The 17869-nt window shown below is 35.8% G+C and overlaps 1 protein-coding gene across 3 annotated transcripts in view; it reads left to right on the top strand.

Moving 5' to 3' along the window:
- Positions 1 to 2411, top strand: part of LOC142336103 (uncharacterized) — a 45142-nt gene extending 42731 nt beyond the window's left edge. For all 3 annotated transcript variants that reach the window (XM_075384648.1, XM_075384650.1, XM_075384649.1), the window contains exon 5: positions 2187 to 2411. In XM_075384648.1, coding sequence (XP_075240763.1) covers positions 2187 to 2396 — 210 coding nt within the window. In that variant the 3' untranslated portion in view covers positions 2397 to 2411. The remainder of the gene's footprint in view (positions 1 to 2186) is intronic.
- The last annotated feature ends 15458 nt before the right edge of the window (positions 2412 to 17869 follow it).

The following is a 17869-nucleotide window of genomic DNA, read 5'->3' as shown; positions in this document are numbered from 1 at the left end:
TTTCTTAATCTAGCAAATATTTTGCAGAAAACTTTTCGTATTTACTTTTTTCTCCTCTTTTTTGTTAAATAAATATGAAAATACAAATTTCGGCCAATGTGTGTTATGTCATCTCTAAAGAAATGTTTAAAATTTTATTTTTTTTATCTTAACTTGTTTAGTACAAAATAGGTTCGCTAACTAGTTTTTTTAAAGAAAAAAGGCATAAAAAAGAAAAAAAAGAAAAGAAACAAAGAACTACGAATATTTTACTTTCCCTTTTTTAAATATTTTGTGATTAATAAACAGTATCCTACAACTGCCACAAGGTAGTTCAACATACTCCTTTTCTTCTCCCAAACTCCTGTCCATCCCTATGACTGCGCAGCTCACAGCCTGGAGGAACCTCTTGCGCCTATCACAAGTAGAATTGGAGACCCAGAAAAAAAGTAACTTTTGATTGTAGGGAACTATCTAGAATTTTGTGAAGCCGGTTTCAAATTACTTTTCTATTCCTTTTTTCATTATAATCTTTGAAAGAAATAAAAATAAGGAGAAATAATCCTCCAGAATGAAAGCAAATTGAATTGTTTTTTGATTTCAACAGAAAACAAAGATGATTAATTTAATATAAGTACTGTTTAAAATCTTTTTCACTTCTTTTTGTTTCTTGGCTGCAGGAGAACGAATCTCAAATTCATAGTGATTGTTGGGTTGCCTCTTTTTCAAATCTTTGGTAGCTTGTCGAGATCTTTGACCTCACTCAGTTTCACAAATCTTGGCTTCTGTGTTCCACTTTCAACCAAAACGGACAGCGCACAGTTGTGCGTTACTGTTTTTAGATTTATTTTTGCAGCATTAGGCTTGATTTTGGACGCAAATTCCGGGAGGGGCTCGTAAATATAATATTTGTTCCCGTTAACAAAATCGTTCTTATTCTTAGAGCTCCTCATTTTTAAAAAAAATTCATTTTTGATCCGCAAAGTAAAGAAATTTGCAGGTGGCTGTTGGCGTGTTGTTGACTATGTGGCAGGCTTTTAAGCTCGCTGCTTCAAAATAGATACCATGCAATTTTTTGGAAACTTTGAGCAAGTCCCCAATGTATCATTTTTAACATTTCGAGAGTCAAAGGGCGGATTTATAATCAAAACGCTACCTTTTTCTTTAATAGCGTTCTTGTGCACGCACGTAACCTGTCGTTAATGTTTTTTGGTTTTCCGTTAGTGCCTCGATTTTTTTGTCCTGCTCAACAACAATTTCTTCAGAATTTTTTTACCTCAGGTTTTAATAGCTTTATATGTTTGTTGCCCGTACTCACTGTACCGTTGGAATCACTTGAATTTGCCTCCATCTTGTCCATGCCACTTAAAGAGTAATAAAATAGAATTAATAGGCAATTTAAGGCAAAAAAAAGAAATGAAAAGATGTGTTCAATGTATAGTTAATGCTTTAAGTCGTATGCAGAAAACAAGATCAAACGGTATTGGCCTGCGTAGCAAAAAAACTCAAAAAAGCATCACGGTCAAAAGCAACTGATCGCCGACAAATTCAATCGTTTTCTGAGACGTTGACCCGCGCGGAGCGTTCTCAGATGCCTACGTAGCGAAGATAAATAATGTTAGAGCTCATCCTTCTCCTGGGGAGTTGAAATAGTATATATGGGTTGTCAATACGCAATTACCAGTGACAAAAACGGCAGTTTTGAATACCATGAGACTCTTTTAATTATCAGTGGAATATTAAAAAGTCTAGAGATATTTGCCGCAGTATCATGGCAAATAACGAGAGATTGAAACACTTTATCTATATTTCTATCTCTATCTGTCTTTCTCTCTCTCTCTCTCTCTCTCTGTGTGTGTGTGTGTGTGTGTGTGTGTGTGTGTGTGTGTGTGGGTGGGTGGGTGGGTGGGTGTGTGTGTGTGTATGTGTGTGTGTGTGTGTGTGTGTGTGTGTGTGTGTGTGTGTGTGTGTGTGTGTGTGTGTGTGTGTGTGTGTGTGCATTTGTAAGTGTATGTGTGTGTGTGTGTGTGTGTGTGTGTGTGCATTTGTAAGTGTATATGTGTGTGTGTGTGTGTGTGAGAGAGAGAGAGAGAGAGAGAGAACGAGAGAGATATGACAGAAGGACCTTGTCGCACACATTTGCACATTTTTAGTGATCAATTGCACATCATTTGTGTTTTGAAATCTGGTTTACATTGCATGTTTAGGTGAAGAAGTATACAGCGTATGGGACAACAATGCAGTACACACAACGAGGCTGTTACCCTGACAGGCCAGTCAACGAGGTATGTCTTCATTCTAGACACGAAAATCCTAATCACGGGGTAATTGCAAACTCGCTGCAACTAACAGTTAAAAAGCTGCATCTGTTGGCAAAGCTGATGATAGAAACTATAGAATATTTTGACTTCAGATGAATTTTTATCAACATTAGTATGAGCGGTATAACATAATCTAATCAGAGGATCAATAATCAGAACTTATACTAAATTAAGCTTCAAAGCCAAGAAGTCATGAAATCGAACTTAAGTTGAAGCTTGAGTTTCAACAGCATCAGAAGCTCTTGGGGGGGGGGGGGGGGGGTTGTGGTTCACGGCATGAACATCAAACTTTCAAACTGGCATTTCCAGATTGTTCTTGAATTGATTAACTAAAGATCAAATCCCACGAGCCATAATTTTACAAATTTTTATGCAAGGCTGGTAATTTTAATCTTCTGAGGTAGAACAATACATAACCTTTTCCACGATTAAAATACAAATAATCCTCTGAAATCCTTCTAAAAGTTAAAGCAAAATTTGAATTTGCTTGGTTTTGTTTCGAATGCATTTGGTAATTGTCGAGTACTGCTATCCCAAAATTGGAAAGCAAAAATTTTGTGGGAAAATTTTAGTCGAGGTATCATCTTGATGGTATAATGGCACGCGAAACTTAACAAACACGTAAAACATGTACCGAGTTCCTGACGATTATATTTGTGCTCGCTTTTCCTACGTAAACACTTTAGCAACAAACTCTTAATTACTGTGTTTCTTTAATTTTTTGTAATGTTACGTTTGAAACGACCTGCGTTATTAGTCTTAATTGGCTCTGTATAAAGTGTAGACAGCTGAATATAATTTATAAAACCTGTTGCATTTCTTTGTCAACATTTTTTTAAAACCACTGTAAGTATTTTGATTTTGAATACCTGGCTATTGCTACTAGCAAGTATTTGGTAACCTGAATGCGGTCGTGGAAGTTTCTTTCATCTTATCTGCTGTTGCGGCCTTTGGTTCTATTTTGGATTTGTGTGTTGATTTTGTTCTTCTATCCTATTGTGATGTTCTAATTTGTCTTTGTGTAGCATTTCGTCAGTGATCGATTTCTCTTTTTTTCTGATACAAGTGTTCCCGTTCTCCACTTTTTATAGGTTTGCACGCTTTGCTTTTGTTCATACTTTTTTAAGTAATGGATACTGCAAATTCTTGCAACAGGTTGCCTTCTCTTTGTTGGTTTGGTTTTTTCTTCAATTCAATTTTGCACCCTGTTTGTGAGTTAAATGGGCCAGTTGAGTTCATTTGACCTGTGATCGCTCAGTAATCATCACAGTTGTTTATTTTAATAAAGTTTTTTTTATGATATTTCAACTCTCAGACTGGTGTCGCGACCACGTTCAAAATCACAAATGAGTAATCGCATCTTGTAAATCAGCTAATAAATATCCTGTAAGGAGGGCCCCATTTGGGCCCTCTTTGTTGCCTTAAAATTTATAGAGCTAATTATTTCTGCGCGCGAAGTAGACGTACCTAATTCTAACGGACTAACTGACTGTAAACCACTGAAGGAAAACTTCAATTATTAATGCAACAAATACATAAAGCATCGGAGCCAACAATATACCCAAGGAGTATAAAATCAGAAATTCAGGAGACTGGTTTTTATGGATTACCAAGCACTTTATAAAAGAGAGTCTTCTCAATCTGATTGGCGGAGAATTCACACAAATTTCCATCTGGTGCACATTTTCAACTTTTGCCGTTTCATAATAAAATAATTACTACCACGTAACCTTACTCTACTTTGCTTCAGGAGAAAAGTTTAAAGTGTTCTGTGCCATTATAGCTGGCATTACACTTTCATAGATGGCGTCCTCAGTTTCTCCGTTTTGAGTTTTTGAGAGGCCCGGAACCTAGTCCCAGGACAATTCAGCGCTGCATCTTTGCATTCCCATATTAACTCACAAAATCAGTTCTGAATCAGTACATTTGCAGTCCAATTTTAAGTTCTTATGAGCATTATAAATTCAGAAAAACTTTTTTAATCATGATTTTGTACTTGACAGATTAAACATAATTTTTACAGTGATCAGATTAAAATACAAATATTCCTCTGAAATCCTTCTCAAAGTTAAAGCAAAATTTGAATTTGCTTGGTTTTGCTTCGAATGCTTTTGGTAACTGTCGAGTACTGCTATCCCAAAATTGGAAAACAAAATTCTGTGGGAAAATTTTAGTCGAGGTATCATCTCGATGGTATAATGCCACGCGAAACTTAACAAACACGTAAAACATGTAGCGAGTTCCTGACGATTATATTTGTGCTCGCTTTTCCTACGTAAGCAATTTCGGTACAGATTCTTAATTACTGTGTTTTTTTATTTTTTTTACAATGTTATGTTTGAAACGACCTGCGTTATTAGTCTTAATTGGCTCTGTATAAGCGAATTTTAATTGGCAAATTTAATTGGCAAATTTAATTGGCTCTGTATAAGCCAATTTTAAGTTGAATCAGTACATTTGCAGTCCAATCTCAATCTGAGAGTCTTCTCAATTTTGGATTTCTGTGTTGATTTTGTTCTTCTATCCTATTTTGATGTTCTAATTTGTCTTTGTCTAGCATTTCGTCAGTGAACAATTTCTCTTTTTTTCTGATACAAGTGTTCCCGTTCTCCATTTTGCATAGTTTTGCGCGCTTTGCTTTTGTTCATACTTTTTTAAGTAATGGATACTGCAAATTCTTGCAACAGGTTGCCTTCTCTTTGTTGGTTTAGTTTTTTCTTCAATTCAATATTGCACCCTGTTTGTGAGTTAAATGGGTCAGTTGAGTTCATTTGATCTGTTATCGCTCAGTAATCATTACAGTTGTTAATATTAATAAAGTTTTATTATGATATTTCAACTCTCAGACTGGTGTCGCGACCACGTTCAAAATTACAAATGAGTAATCGCATCTTGTAAATCAGCTAATAAATATCCTGTAAGGAGGGCCCCATTTGGGCCCTCTTTGTTGCCTTAAAATTTATAGAGCTAATTATTTCTGCGCGCGAAGTAGACGTACCTAATTCTAACGGACTAACTGACTGTAAACCACTGAAGGAAAACTTCAATTATTAATGCAACAAATACATAAAGCATCGGAGCCAACAATATACCCAAGGAGTATAAAATCAGAAATTCAGGAGACTGGTTTTTATGGATTACCAAGCACTTTATAAAAGAGAGTCTTCTCAATCTGATTGGCGGAGAATTCACACAAATTTCCATCTGGTGCACATTTTCAACTTTTGCCGTTTCATAATAATAATTACTACCACGTAACCTTACTCTACTTTGCTTCAGGAGAAAAGTTTAAAGTGTTCTGTGCCATTATAGCTGGCATTACACTTTCATAGATGGCGTCCTCAGTTTCTCCGTTTTGAGTTTTTGAGAGGCCCGGAACCTAGTCCCAGGACAATTCAGCGCTGCATCTTTGCATTCCCATATTAACTCACAAAATCAGTTCTGAATCAGTACATTTGCAGTCCAATTTTAAGTTTTTATGAGCAGTATAAATTCAGAAAAACTTTTTTAATCATGATTTTGTACTTGACAGATTAAACTTGATTTTTACCATGATCAGACAAAATTCATGCAAAATTGAAATTTTTGATTTCACCAAAAAAATTGACCCTGAAGAAATTGCATGTAAAATGGGGTCCTCGACGCCGTAAGGACACGTTACTCAGCTTTAGCATCAACAACTACAGCACTACAAGCGATGGGCCTTCCATCAACCAGCTACCATCAACCTGTAGTTTTCTTTTCTCCAATTGTTGCTGCGCCTGTCAGTAGCATTGTCGTAAGTTTGGTCCTGTACTCGGTAATGTTCTTGATCATTTTCTTTTTCAACTGGGTCCGAATTTCGAATTGGAATTTCTGAGAACTGTCCTTGGAGATTTTGAGTTTGAAAATGAAATTGCAATGTGCTCTTGCAGTTACTCAACTGTGCCACGAATTGGAGATCTGACATGCTTTAGACGTTTTGGTGTTTTAATGTAGACGCGGGCTTAGATGTGATTCCATATTCATCAATGCAATATCATAATCATTCTACTTCAGATTTGAATAGTAATATCTTGAGAAGTTTTTAATAGCTTTATATGTTTGTTGCCCGTACTCACTGTACCGTTGGAATCACTTGAATTTGCCTCCATCTTGTCCATGCCACTTAAAGAGTAGTAAAATAGAATTAATAGGCAATTTAAGGCAAAAAAAAGAAATGAAAAGATGTGTTCAATGTATAGTTAATGCTTTAAGTCGTATGCAGAAAACAAGATCAAACGATATTGGCCTGCGTAGCGAAAAAACTTAAAAAAGCATCACGGTCAAAAGCAACTGATCGCCGACAAATTCAATCGTTTTCTGAGACGTTGACCCGCGCGGAGCGTTCTCAGATGCGTACGTAGCGAAGATAAATAATGTTAGAGCTCATCCTTCTCCTGGGGAGTTGAAATAGTATATATGGGTTGTCAATACGCAATTACCAGTGACAAAAACGGCAGTTTTGAATACCATGAGACTCCTTTAATTATCAGTGGAATATTAAAAAGTCTAGAGATATTTGCCGCAGTATCATGGCAAATAACGAGAGATTGAAACACTTTATCTATATTTCTATCTCTATCTGTCTTTCTCTCTCCCTCTCTCTCTCTCTCTCTGTGTGTGTGTGTGTGTGTGTGTGTGTGTGTGTGGGTGGGTGTGTGTGTGTGTGTATGTGTGTGTGTGTGTGCATTTGTAAGTGTATGTGTGTGTGTGAGAGAGAGAGAGAGAGAACGAGAGAGATATGACAGAAGGACCTTGTCGCAGACATTTGCACATTTTTAGTGATCAATTGCACATCATTTGTGTTTTGAAACCTGGTTTACATTGCATGTTTAGGTGAAGAAGTATACAGCGTATGGGACAACAATGCAGTACACACAACGAGGCTGTTACCCTGACAGGCCAGTCAACGAGGTATGTCTTCATTCTAGATACGAAAATCCTAATCACGGGGTAATCGCAAACTCGCTGCAACTAACAGTTAAAAAGCTGCATCTGTTGGCAAAGCTGATGATAGAAACTATAGAATATTTTGACTTCAGATGAATTTTTATCAACATTAGTATGAGCGGTATAACATAATCTAATCAGAGGATCAATAATCAGAACTTATACTAAATTAAGCTTCAAAGCCAAGAAGTCATGAAATCGAACTTAAGTTGAAGCTTGAGTTTCAACAGCATCAGAAGCTCTTGGGGGGGGGTTTGGTTCACGGCATGAACATCAAACTTTCAAACTGGCATTTCCAGATTGTTCTTGAATTGATTAACTAAAGATCAAATCCCACGAGCCATAATTTTACAAATTTTTATGCAAGGCTGGTAATTTTAATCTTCTGAGGTAGAACAATACATAACCTTTTCCACTATTAAAATACAAATAATCCTCTGAAATCCTTCTAAAAGTTAAAGCAAAATTTGAATTTGCTTGGTTTTGTTTCGAATGCATTTGGTAATTGTCGAGTACTGCTATCCCAAAATTGGAAAGCAAAAATTTTGTGGGAAAATTTTAGTCGAGGTATCATCTTGATGGTATAATGGCACGCGAAAATTAACAAACACGTAAAACATGTACCGAGTTCCTGACGATTATATTTGTGCTCGCTTTTCCTACGTAAACACTTTAGCAACAAATTCTTAATTACTGTGTTTCTTTAAATTTTTGTAAAGTTACGTTTGAAACGACCTGCGTTATTAGTCTTAATTGGCTCTGTATAAAGTGTAGACAGCTGAATATAATTTATAAAACCTGTTGCATTTCTTTGTCAACATTTTTTTAAAACCACTGTAAGTATTTTGATTTTGAATACCTGGCTATTGCTACTAGCAAGTATTTGGTAACCTGAATGCGGTCGTGGAAGTTTCTTTCATCTTATCTGCTGTTGCGGCCTTTGGTTCTATTTTGGATTTGTGTGTTGATTTTGTTCTTCTATCCTATTGTGATGTTCTAATTTGTCTTTGTGTAGCATTTCGTCAGTGATCGATTTCTCTTTTTTTCTGATACAAGTGTTCCCGTTCTCCACTTTTTATAGGTTTGCACGCTTTGCTTTTGTTCATACTTTTTTAAGTAATGGATACTGCAAATTCTTGCAACAGGTTGCCTTCTCTTTGTTGGTTTGGTTTTTTCTTCAATTCAATTTTGCACCCTGTTTGTGAGTTAAATGGGCCAGTTGAGTTCATTTGACCTGTGATCGCTCAGTAATCATCACAGTTGTTTATATTAATAAAGTTTTTTATGATATTTCAACTCTCAGACTGGTGTCGCGACCACGTTCAAAATCACAAATGAGTAATCGCATCTTGTAAATCAGCTAATAAATATCCTGTAAGTAGGGCCCCATTTGAGCCCTCTTTGTTGCCTTAAAGTTTATAGAGCTAATTATTTCTGCGCGCGAAGTAGACGTACCTAATTCTAACGGACTAACTGACTGTAAACCACTGAAGGAAAACTTCAATTATTAATGCAATAAATATATAAAGCATCGGAGTCAACAATATACACAAGGAGTATAAATTCAGAAATTCAGGAGACTGGTTTTTGTGGATTACCAAGCACTTTATAAAAGAGAGTCTTCTCAATCTGATTGGCGGAGAATTCACACAAATTTCCATCTGGTGCACATTGTCAACTTTTGCCGTTTCATAATACTAATTACTACCACGTAACCTTACTCTACTTTGCTTCAGGAGAAAAGTTTAAAGTGTTCTGTGCCATTATAGCTGGCATTACACTTTCATAGATGGCGTCCTCAGTTTCTCCGTTTTGAGTTTTTGAGAGGCCCGGAACCTAGTCCCAGGACAACTCAGCGCTGCATCTTTGCATTCCCATATTAACTCACAAAATCAGTTCTGAATCAGTACATTTGCAGTCCAATTTTAAGTTCTTATGAGCATTATAAATTCAGAAAAACTTTTTTAATCATAATTTTGTACTTGACAGATTAAACATAATTTTTACAGTGATCAGATTAAAATACAAATATTCCTCTGAAATCCTTCTCAAAGTTAAAGCAAAATTTGAATTTGCTTGGTTTTGCTTCGAATGCATTTGGTAACTGTCGAGTACTGCTATCCCAAAATTGGAGAACAAAATTCTTTGGGAAAATTTTAGTCGAGGTATCATCTCGATGGTATAATGGCACGCGAAACTTAACAAACACGTAAAACATGTAGCGAGTTCCTGACGATTATATTTGTGCTCGCTTTTCCTACGTAAGCAATTTCGGTACAGATTCTTAATTACTGTGTTTTTTTATTTTTTTTACAATGTTATGTTTGAAACGACCTGCGTTATTAGTCTTAATTGGCTCTGTATAAAGTGTAGACAGCTGAATATAATTTATAAAACCTGTTGCATTTCTTTGTCAACATTTTTTTAAAAAACCACTGTAAGTATTTTAATTTTGAATACCTGGCTATTGCTACTAGCAAGTATTTAGTAACCTGAATGCGGTCGTGGAAGTTTCTTTCATCTTATCTGCTGTTGCAGCTTTGGTTCTTTTTTGGATTTCTGTGTTGATTTTGTTCTTCTATCCTATTTTGATGTTCTAATTTGTCTTTGTGTAGCATTTCGTCAGTGAACAATTTCTCTTTTTTTCTGATAAAAGTGTTCCCGTTCTCCATTTTGCATAGTTTTGCGCGCTTTGCTTTTGTTCATACTTTTTTAAGTAATGGATACTGCAAATTCTTGCAACAGGTTGCCTTCTCTTTGTTGGTTTAGTTTTTTCTTCAATTCAATATTGCACCCTGTTTGTGAGTTAAATGGGTCAGTTGAATTCATTTGACCTGTTATCGCTCAGTAATCATTACAGTTGTTAATATTAATAAAGTTTTATTATGATATTTCAACTCTCAGACTGGTGTCGCGACCACGTTCAAAATCACAAATGAGTAATCGCATCTTGTAAATCAGCTAATAAATATCCTGTAAGGAGGGCCCTATTTGGGCCCTCTTTGTTGCCTTAAAGTTTATAGAGCTAATTATTTCTGCGCGCGAAGTAGACGTACCTAATTCTAACGGACTAACTGACTGTAAACCACTGAAGGAAAACTTCAATTATTAATGCAACAAATACATAAAGCATCGGAGCCAACAATATACCCAAGGAGTATAAAATCAGAAATTCAGGAGACTGGTTTTTATGGATTACAAAGCACTTTATAAAAGAGAGTCTTCTCAATCTGATTGGCGGAAAATTCACACAAATTTCCATCTGGTGCACATTTTCAACTTTTGCCGTTTCATAATACTAATTACTACCACGTAACCTTACTCTACTTTGCTTCAGGAGAAAAGTTTAAAGTTTCTGTGCCATTATAGCTGGCATTACACTTTCATAGATGGCGTCCTCAGTTTCTCCGTTTTGAGTTTTTGAGAGGCCCGGAACCTAGTCCCAGGACAATTCAGCGCTGCATCTTTGCATTCCCATATTAACTCACAAAATCAGTTCTGAATCAGTACATTTGCAGTCCAATTTTAAGTTTTTATGAGCAGTATAAATTCAGAAAAACTTTTTTAATCATGATTTTGTACTTGACAGATTAAACTTGATTTTTACCATGATCAGACAAAATTCATGCAACTTTTGAAATTTTTGATTTCACCAAAAAAATTGACCCTGAAGAAATTGCATGTAAAATGGGGTCCTCGACGCCGTAAGGACACGTTACTCAGCTTTAGCATCAACAACTACAGCACTACAAGCGATGGGCCTTCCATCAACCAGCTACCATCAACCTGTAGTTTTCTTTTCTCCAATTGTTGCTGCGCCTGTCAGTAGCATTGTCGCAAGTTTGGTCCTGTACTCGGTAATGTTCTTGATCATTTTCTTTTTCAACTAGGTCCGAATTTCGAATTGGAATTTCTGAGAACTGTCCTTGGAGATTTTGAGTTTGAAAATGAAATTGCAATGAGCTCTTGCAGTTACTCAACTGTGCCACGAAATGGAGATCTGACATGCTTTAGACGTTTTGGTGTTTTAATGTAGACGCGGGCTTAGATGTGATTCCATATTCATCAATGCAATATCATAATCATTCTACTTCAGATTTGAATAGTAATATCTTGAGAAGTTTTTAATAGCTTTATATGTTTGTTGCCCGTACTCACTGTACCGTTGGAATCACTTGAATTTGCCTCCATCTTGTCCATGCCACTTAAAGAGTAATAAAATAGAATTAATAGGAAATTTAAGGCAAAAAAAAGAAATGAAAAGATGTGTTCAATGTATAGTTAATGCTTTAAGTCGTATGCAGAAAACAAGATCAAACGATATTGGCCTGCGTAGCGAAAAAACTTAAAAAAGCATCACGGTCAAAAGCAACTGATCGCCGAAAAATTCAATCGTTTTCTGAGACGTTGACCCGCGCGGAGCGTTCTCAGATGCCTACGTAGCGAAGATAAATAATGTTAGAGCTCATCCTTCTCCTGGGGAGTTGAAATAGTATATATGGGTTGTCAATACGCAATTACCAGTGACAAAAACGGCAGTTTTGAATACCATGAGACTCTTTTAATTATCAGTGGAATATTAAAAAGTCTAGAGATATTTGCCGCAGTATCATGGCAAATAACGAGAGATTGAAACACTTTATCTATATTTCTATCTCTATCTGTCTTTCTCTCTCCCTCTCTCTCTCTCTCTCTCTCTCTCTCTGTGTGTGTGTGTGTGTGTGTGTGTGTGTGGGTGGGTGTGTGTGTGTGTATGTGTGTGTGTGTGTGTGCATTTGTAAGTGTATGTGTGTGTGTGTGTGAGAGAGAGAGAGAGAACGAGAGAGATATGACAGAAGGACCTTGTCGCACACATTTGCACATTTTTAGTGATCAATTGCACATCATTTGTGTTTTGAAATCTGGTTTACATTGCATGTTTAAGTGAAGAAGTATACAGCGTATGGGACAACAATGCAGTACACACAACGAGGCTGTTACCCTGACAGGCCAGTCAACGAGGTATGTCTTCATTCTAGACACGAAAATCCTAATCACGGGGTAATTGCAAACTCGCTGCAACTAACAGTTAAAAAGCTGCATCTGTTGGCAAAGCTGATGATAGAAACTATAGAATATTTTGACTTCAGATGAATTTTTATCAACATTAGTATGAGCGGTATAACATAATCTAATCAGAGGATCAATAATCAGAACTTATATTAAATTAAGCTTCAAAGCCAAGAAGTCATGAAATCGAACTTAAGTTGAAGCTTGAGTTTCAACAGCATCATAAGCTCTTGGGGGGGGGGGGGTTTGGTTCACGGCATGAACATCAAACTTTCAAACTGGCATTTCCAGATTGTTCTTGAATTGATTAACTAAAGATCAAATCCCACGAGCAATAATTTTACAAATTTTTATGCAAGGTTGGTAATTTTAATCTTCTGAGGTAGAACAATACATAACCTTTTCCACGATTAAAATACAAATAATCCTCTGAAATCCTTCTAAAAGTTAAAGCAAAATTTGAATTTGCTTGGTTTTGTTTCGAATGCATTTGGTAATTGTCGAGTACTGCTATCCCAAAATTGGAAAGCAAAAATTTTGTGGGAAAATTTCAGTCGAGGTATCATCTTGATGGTATAATGGCACGCGAAACTTAACAAACACGTAAAACATGTACCGAGTTCTTGACGATTATATTTGTGCTCGCTTTTCCTACGTAAACACTTTAGCAACAAATTCTTAATTACTGTGTTTCTTTAATTTTTTGTAATGTTACGTTTGAAACGACCTGCGTTATTAGTCTTAATTGGCTCTGTATAAAGTGTAGACAGCTGAATATAATTTATAAAACCTGTTGCATTTCTTTGTCAACATTTTTTTAAAACCACTGTAAGTATTTTGATTTTGAATACCTGGCTATTGCTACTAGCAAGTATTTGGTAACCTGAATGCGGTCGTGGAAGTTTCTTTCATCTTATCTGCTGTTGCGGCCTTTGGTTCTATTTTGGATTTGTGTGTTGATTTTGTTCTTCTATCCTATTGTGATGTTCTAATTTGTCTTTGTGTAGCATTTCGTCAGTGATCGATTTCTCTTTTTTTCTGATACAGGTGTTCCCGTTCTCCACTTTTTATAGGTTTGCACGCTTTGCTTTTGTTCATACTTTTTTAAGTAATGGATGCTGCAAATTCTTGCAGCAGGTTGCCTTCTCTTTGTTGGTTTGGTTTTTTCTTCAATTCAATTTTGCACCCTGTTTGTGAGTTAAATGGGCCAGTTGAGTTCATTTGACCTGTGATCGCTCAGTAATCATCACAGTTGTTTATATTAATAAAGTTTTTTATGATATTTCAACTCTCAGACTGGTGTCGCGACCACGTTCAAAATCACAAATGAGTAATCGCATCTTGTAAATCAGCTAATAAATAACCTGTAAGGAGGGCCCCATTTGAGCCCTCTTTGTTGCCTTAAAGTTTATAGAGCTAAATATTTCTGCGCGCGAAGTAGACGTACCTAATTCTAACGGACTAACTGACTGTAAATCACTGAAGGAAAACTTCAATTATTAATGCAATAAATATATAAAGCATCGGAGTCATCAATATACACAAGGAGTATAAATTCAGAAATTCAGGAGACTGGTTTTTGTGGATTACCAAGCACTTTATAAAAGAGAGTCTTCTCAATCTGATTGGCGGATATTTCACACAGATTTCCATCTGGTTCACATTGTCAACTTTTGCCGTTTCATAATACTAATTACTACCACGTAACCTTACTCTACTTTGCTTCAGGAGAAAAGTTTAAAGTGTTCTTTGCCATTATAGCTGGCATTACACTTTCATAGATGGCGTCCTCAGTTTCTCCGTTTTGAGTTTTTGAGAGGCCCGGAACCTAGTCCCAGGACAATTCAGCGCTGCATCTTTGCATTCCCATATTAACTCACAAAATCAGTTCTGAATCAGTACATTTGCAGTCCAATTTTAAGTTCTTATGAGCATTATAAATTCAGAAAAACTTTTTTAATCATAATTTTGTACTCGACAGATTAAACATAATTTTTACAGTGATCAGATTGAAATACAAATATTCCTCTGAAATCCTTCTCAAAGTTAAAGCAAAATTTGAATTTGCTTGGTTTTGCTTCGAATGCATTTGGTAACTGTCGAGTACTGCTATCCCAAAATTGGAAAACAAAATTCTGTGGGAAAATTTTAGTCGAGGTATCATCTCGATGGTATAATGGCACGCGAAACTTAACAAACACGTAAAACATGTAGCGAGTTCCTGACGATTATATTTGTGCTCGCTTTTCCTACGTAAGCAATTTCGGTACAGATTCTTAATTACTGTGTTTTTTTATTTTTTTTACAATGTTATGTTTGAAACGACCTGCGTTAATAGTCTTAATTGGCTCTGTATAAAGTGTAGACAGCTGAATATAATTTATAAAAACTGTTGCATTTCTTTGTCAACATTTTTAAAAAAACCACTGTAAGTATTTTAATTTTGAATACCTGGCTATTGCTACTAGCAAGTATTTAGTAACCTGCATGCGGTCGTGGAAGTTTCTTTCATCTTATCTGCTGTTGCAGCCTTTGGTTCTATTTTGGATTTCTGTGTTGATTTTGTTCTTCTATCCTATTTTGATGTTCTAATTTGTCTTTGTGTAGCATTTCGTCAGTGAACAATTTATCTTTTTTTCTGATACAAGTGTTCCCGTTCTCCGTTTTGCAGAGTTTTGCGCGCTTTGCTTTTGTTCATACTTTTTTAAGTAATGGATACTGCAAATTCTTGCAACAGGTTGCCTTCTCTTTGTTGGTTTAGTTTTTTCTTCAATTCAATATTGCACCCTGTTTGTGAGTTAAATGGGTCAGTTGAGTTCATTTGACCTGTTATCGCTCAGTAATCATTACAGTTGTTAATATTAATAAAGTTTTATTATGATATTTCAACTCTCAGACTGGTGTCGCGACCACGTTCAAAATCACAAATGAGTAATTGCATCTTGTAAATCAGCTAATAAATATCCTGTAAGGAGGGCCCCATTTGGGCCCTCTTTGTTGCCTTAAAGTTTATAGAGCTAATTATTTCTGCGCGCGAAGTAGACGTACCTAATTCTAACGGACTAACTGACTGTAAACCACTGAAGGAAAACTTCAATTATTAATGCAACAAATACATAAAGCATCGGAGCCAACAATATACACAAGGAGTATAAAATCAGAAATTCAGGAGACTGGTTTTTATGGATTACCAAGCACTTTATAAAAGAGAGTCTTCTCAATCTGATTGGCGGAGAATTCACACAAATTTCCATCTGGTGCACATTTTCAACTTTTGCCGTTTCATAATACTAATTACTACCACGTAACCTTACTCTACTTTGCTTCAGGAGAAAAGTTTAAAGTGTTCTGTGCCATTATAGCTGGCATTACACTTTCATAGATGGCGTCCTCAGTTTCTCCGTTTTGAGTTTTTGAGAGGCCCGGAACCTAGTCCCAGGACAATTCAGCGCTGCATCTTTGCATTCCCATATTAACTCACAAAATCAGTTCTGAATCAGTACATTTGCTGTCCAATTTTAAGTTTTTATGAGCAGTATAAATTCAGAAAAACTTTTTTAATCATGATTTTGTACTTGACAGATTAAACTTGATTTTTACCATGATCAGACAAAATTCATGCAACTTTTGAAATTTTTGATTTCACCAAAAAAATTGACCCTGAAGAAATTGCATGTAAAATGGGGTCCTCGACGCCGTAAGGACACGTTACTCAGCTTTAGCATCAACAACTACAGCACTACAAGCGATGGGCCTTCCTTCAACCAGCTACCATCAACCTGTAGTTTTCTTTTCTCCAATTGTTGCTGCGCCTGTCAGTAGCATTGTCGCAAGTTTGGTCCTGTACTCGGTAATGTTCTTGATCATTTTCTTTTTCAACTAGGTCCGAATTTCGAATTGGAATTTCTGAGAACTGTCCTTGGAGATTTTGAGTTTGAAAATGAAATTGCAATGAGCTCTTGCAGTTACTCAACTGTGCCACGAAATGGAGATCTGACATGCTTTAGACGTTTTGGTGTTTTAATGTAGACGCGGGCTTAGATGTGATTCCATATTCATCAATGCAATATCATAATCATTCTACTTCAGATTTGAATAGTAATATCTTGAGAAGTGAATTATCCGTATTCAGTTTTCTAAAGATGATGACTTTTTATTAAAATCTTTTCAATGATTTCTGGTCTTTGAGAAACGATAAACGCGGCGTCTTGCAGGGCTAGTTTCGCCTATACTGCATTGTGAAAAATTTTTCTGCCTGTAGCTAACTTGCATGTATAAACTATAAAACCTTCTCAAGTATCTGTAACGTTTACTAATAGCCGCGAAGCGATAGCGGCTATTATTGGGGAAACCGTCGTTTTTTATTACAATCCAAAAATTGGATTGTATTGGTGCTATGTCCTTTTTGTAAGGCACAATTTTCATGGCTTTGATCTTTCAAAACGGGATAAACAGGTAAGGCCCGGTGGTCATTAAGTGTCATTAGAAGCCCTAAGGTAGTTTTAAAAGTCTTTTAAGTGCTTAGAGTGCTGAAGCATCTAGGAAAGCCCAAATTCAAGGTTAAAAGGTCATTTTAGGAGTTTTGAGCCCAAAAGGGGGTAATTTTTCACGTTTCTGTTTGTTTTTTTCGAGTTTTTGTTTATTAGTCTTGAATTGACGTCTGTCAAAGCTGATAATGGCCTTTTGCAAGAAATAATTATTTGCTATGGATATTTTATAAGCTTTATGTTTTGGTAGGGCAAATAAATCCACGACAAAATGATACTAATAACTTTTCTGAAAATTTTCGTCATTTTCTGAGTTTTTCCATCCTTAGGGGCCATAAAACCTCCTCGAATGTTTGAAAATAAGTTGCTGCATAACTTTTATTGGCAATGGAAAGTTTCAACATTTTTACGTCAATTTTTAGCAATTGTTTTCTAAAATTGTTGTCATTTTTTAAATTTTTCCGGGGCCAGGGTCCAGAAATCTTCCACAAGGATTTGATAATAGGTTTCTAAATAGTTTTTAGTGGCAATGAAGTTGTCTGTAAAACTTTTTTTTCTCGAATTGTGGCAACTTTTTTGACAAAATTTGCAATTTTTTTCTGATTTTTCAAAAATACTTGTCTTTTGCTAACTTTTCTTGTCTCAGTGGTCTGGTAACTGCCTCTAGTGTATCTCAATATGTTAGTGCATAGTTGTTTTTGGCATTTAAATGGTATTCAATTTTTTTAATCACGAATTTTTGCAATTTTTGATAAAAATATAAGTTTCTATGTCTCTGAAACTTTTGTCATGTTTCTGATTAATCGATCATTCTGAGCCTCGCAATTTTGAAAAGTTTGCAATTGGGCTGTTGAATGTCCTCTGCAGGCAATTAAATCGTCCTGATATCGAAACTTTTAGCAACATTTCGTTAAAATTTGCAATTGTTTTCAAATTTTCTGTAATTTTAGGCATTTTCAAAGTTTATGAACCTTTACGAGCCAACTAAACTTTAATGTCTTGCAGATAAGTTACTGAAAAAATTCCAGTGAAAACAAGAGGTTTTGAACTTTTTAAAATTGC

Source organism: Convolutriloba macropyga, chromosome 3 (assembly GCF_964194025.1).
Source record: "Convolutriloba macropyga chromosome 3, txConMacr16.3, whole genome shotgun sequence".
In the NCBI taxonomy this organism is placed as follows: Eukaryota; Metazoa; Xenacoelomorpha; order Acoela; family Convolutidae; genus Convolutriloba; species Convolutriloba macropyga.
Note: the sequence above shows the minus strand (reverse complement) of the source record. Positions and strands in the feature narration are given on the sequence as shown.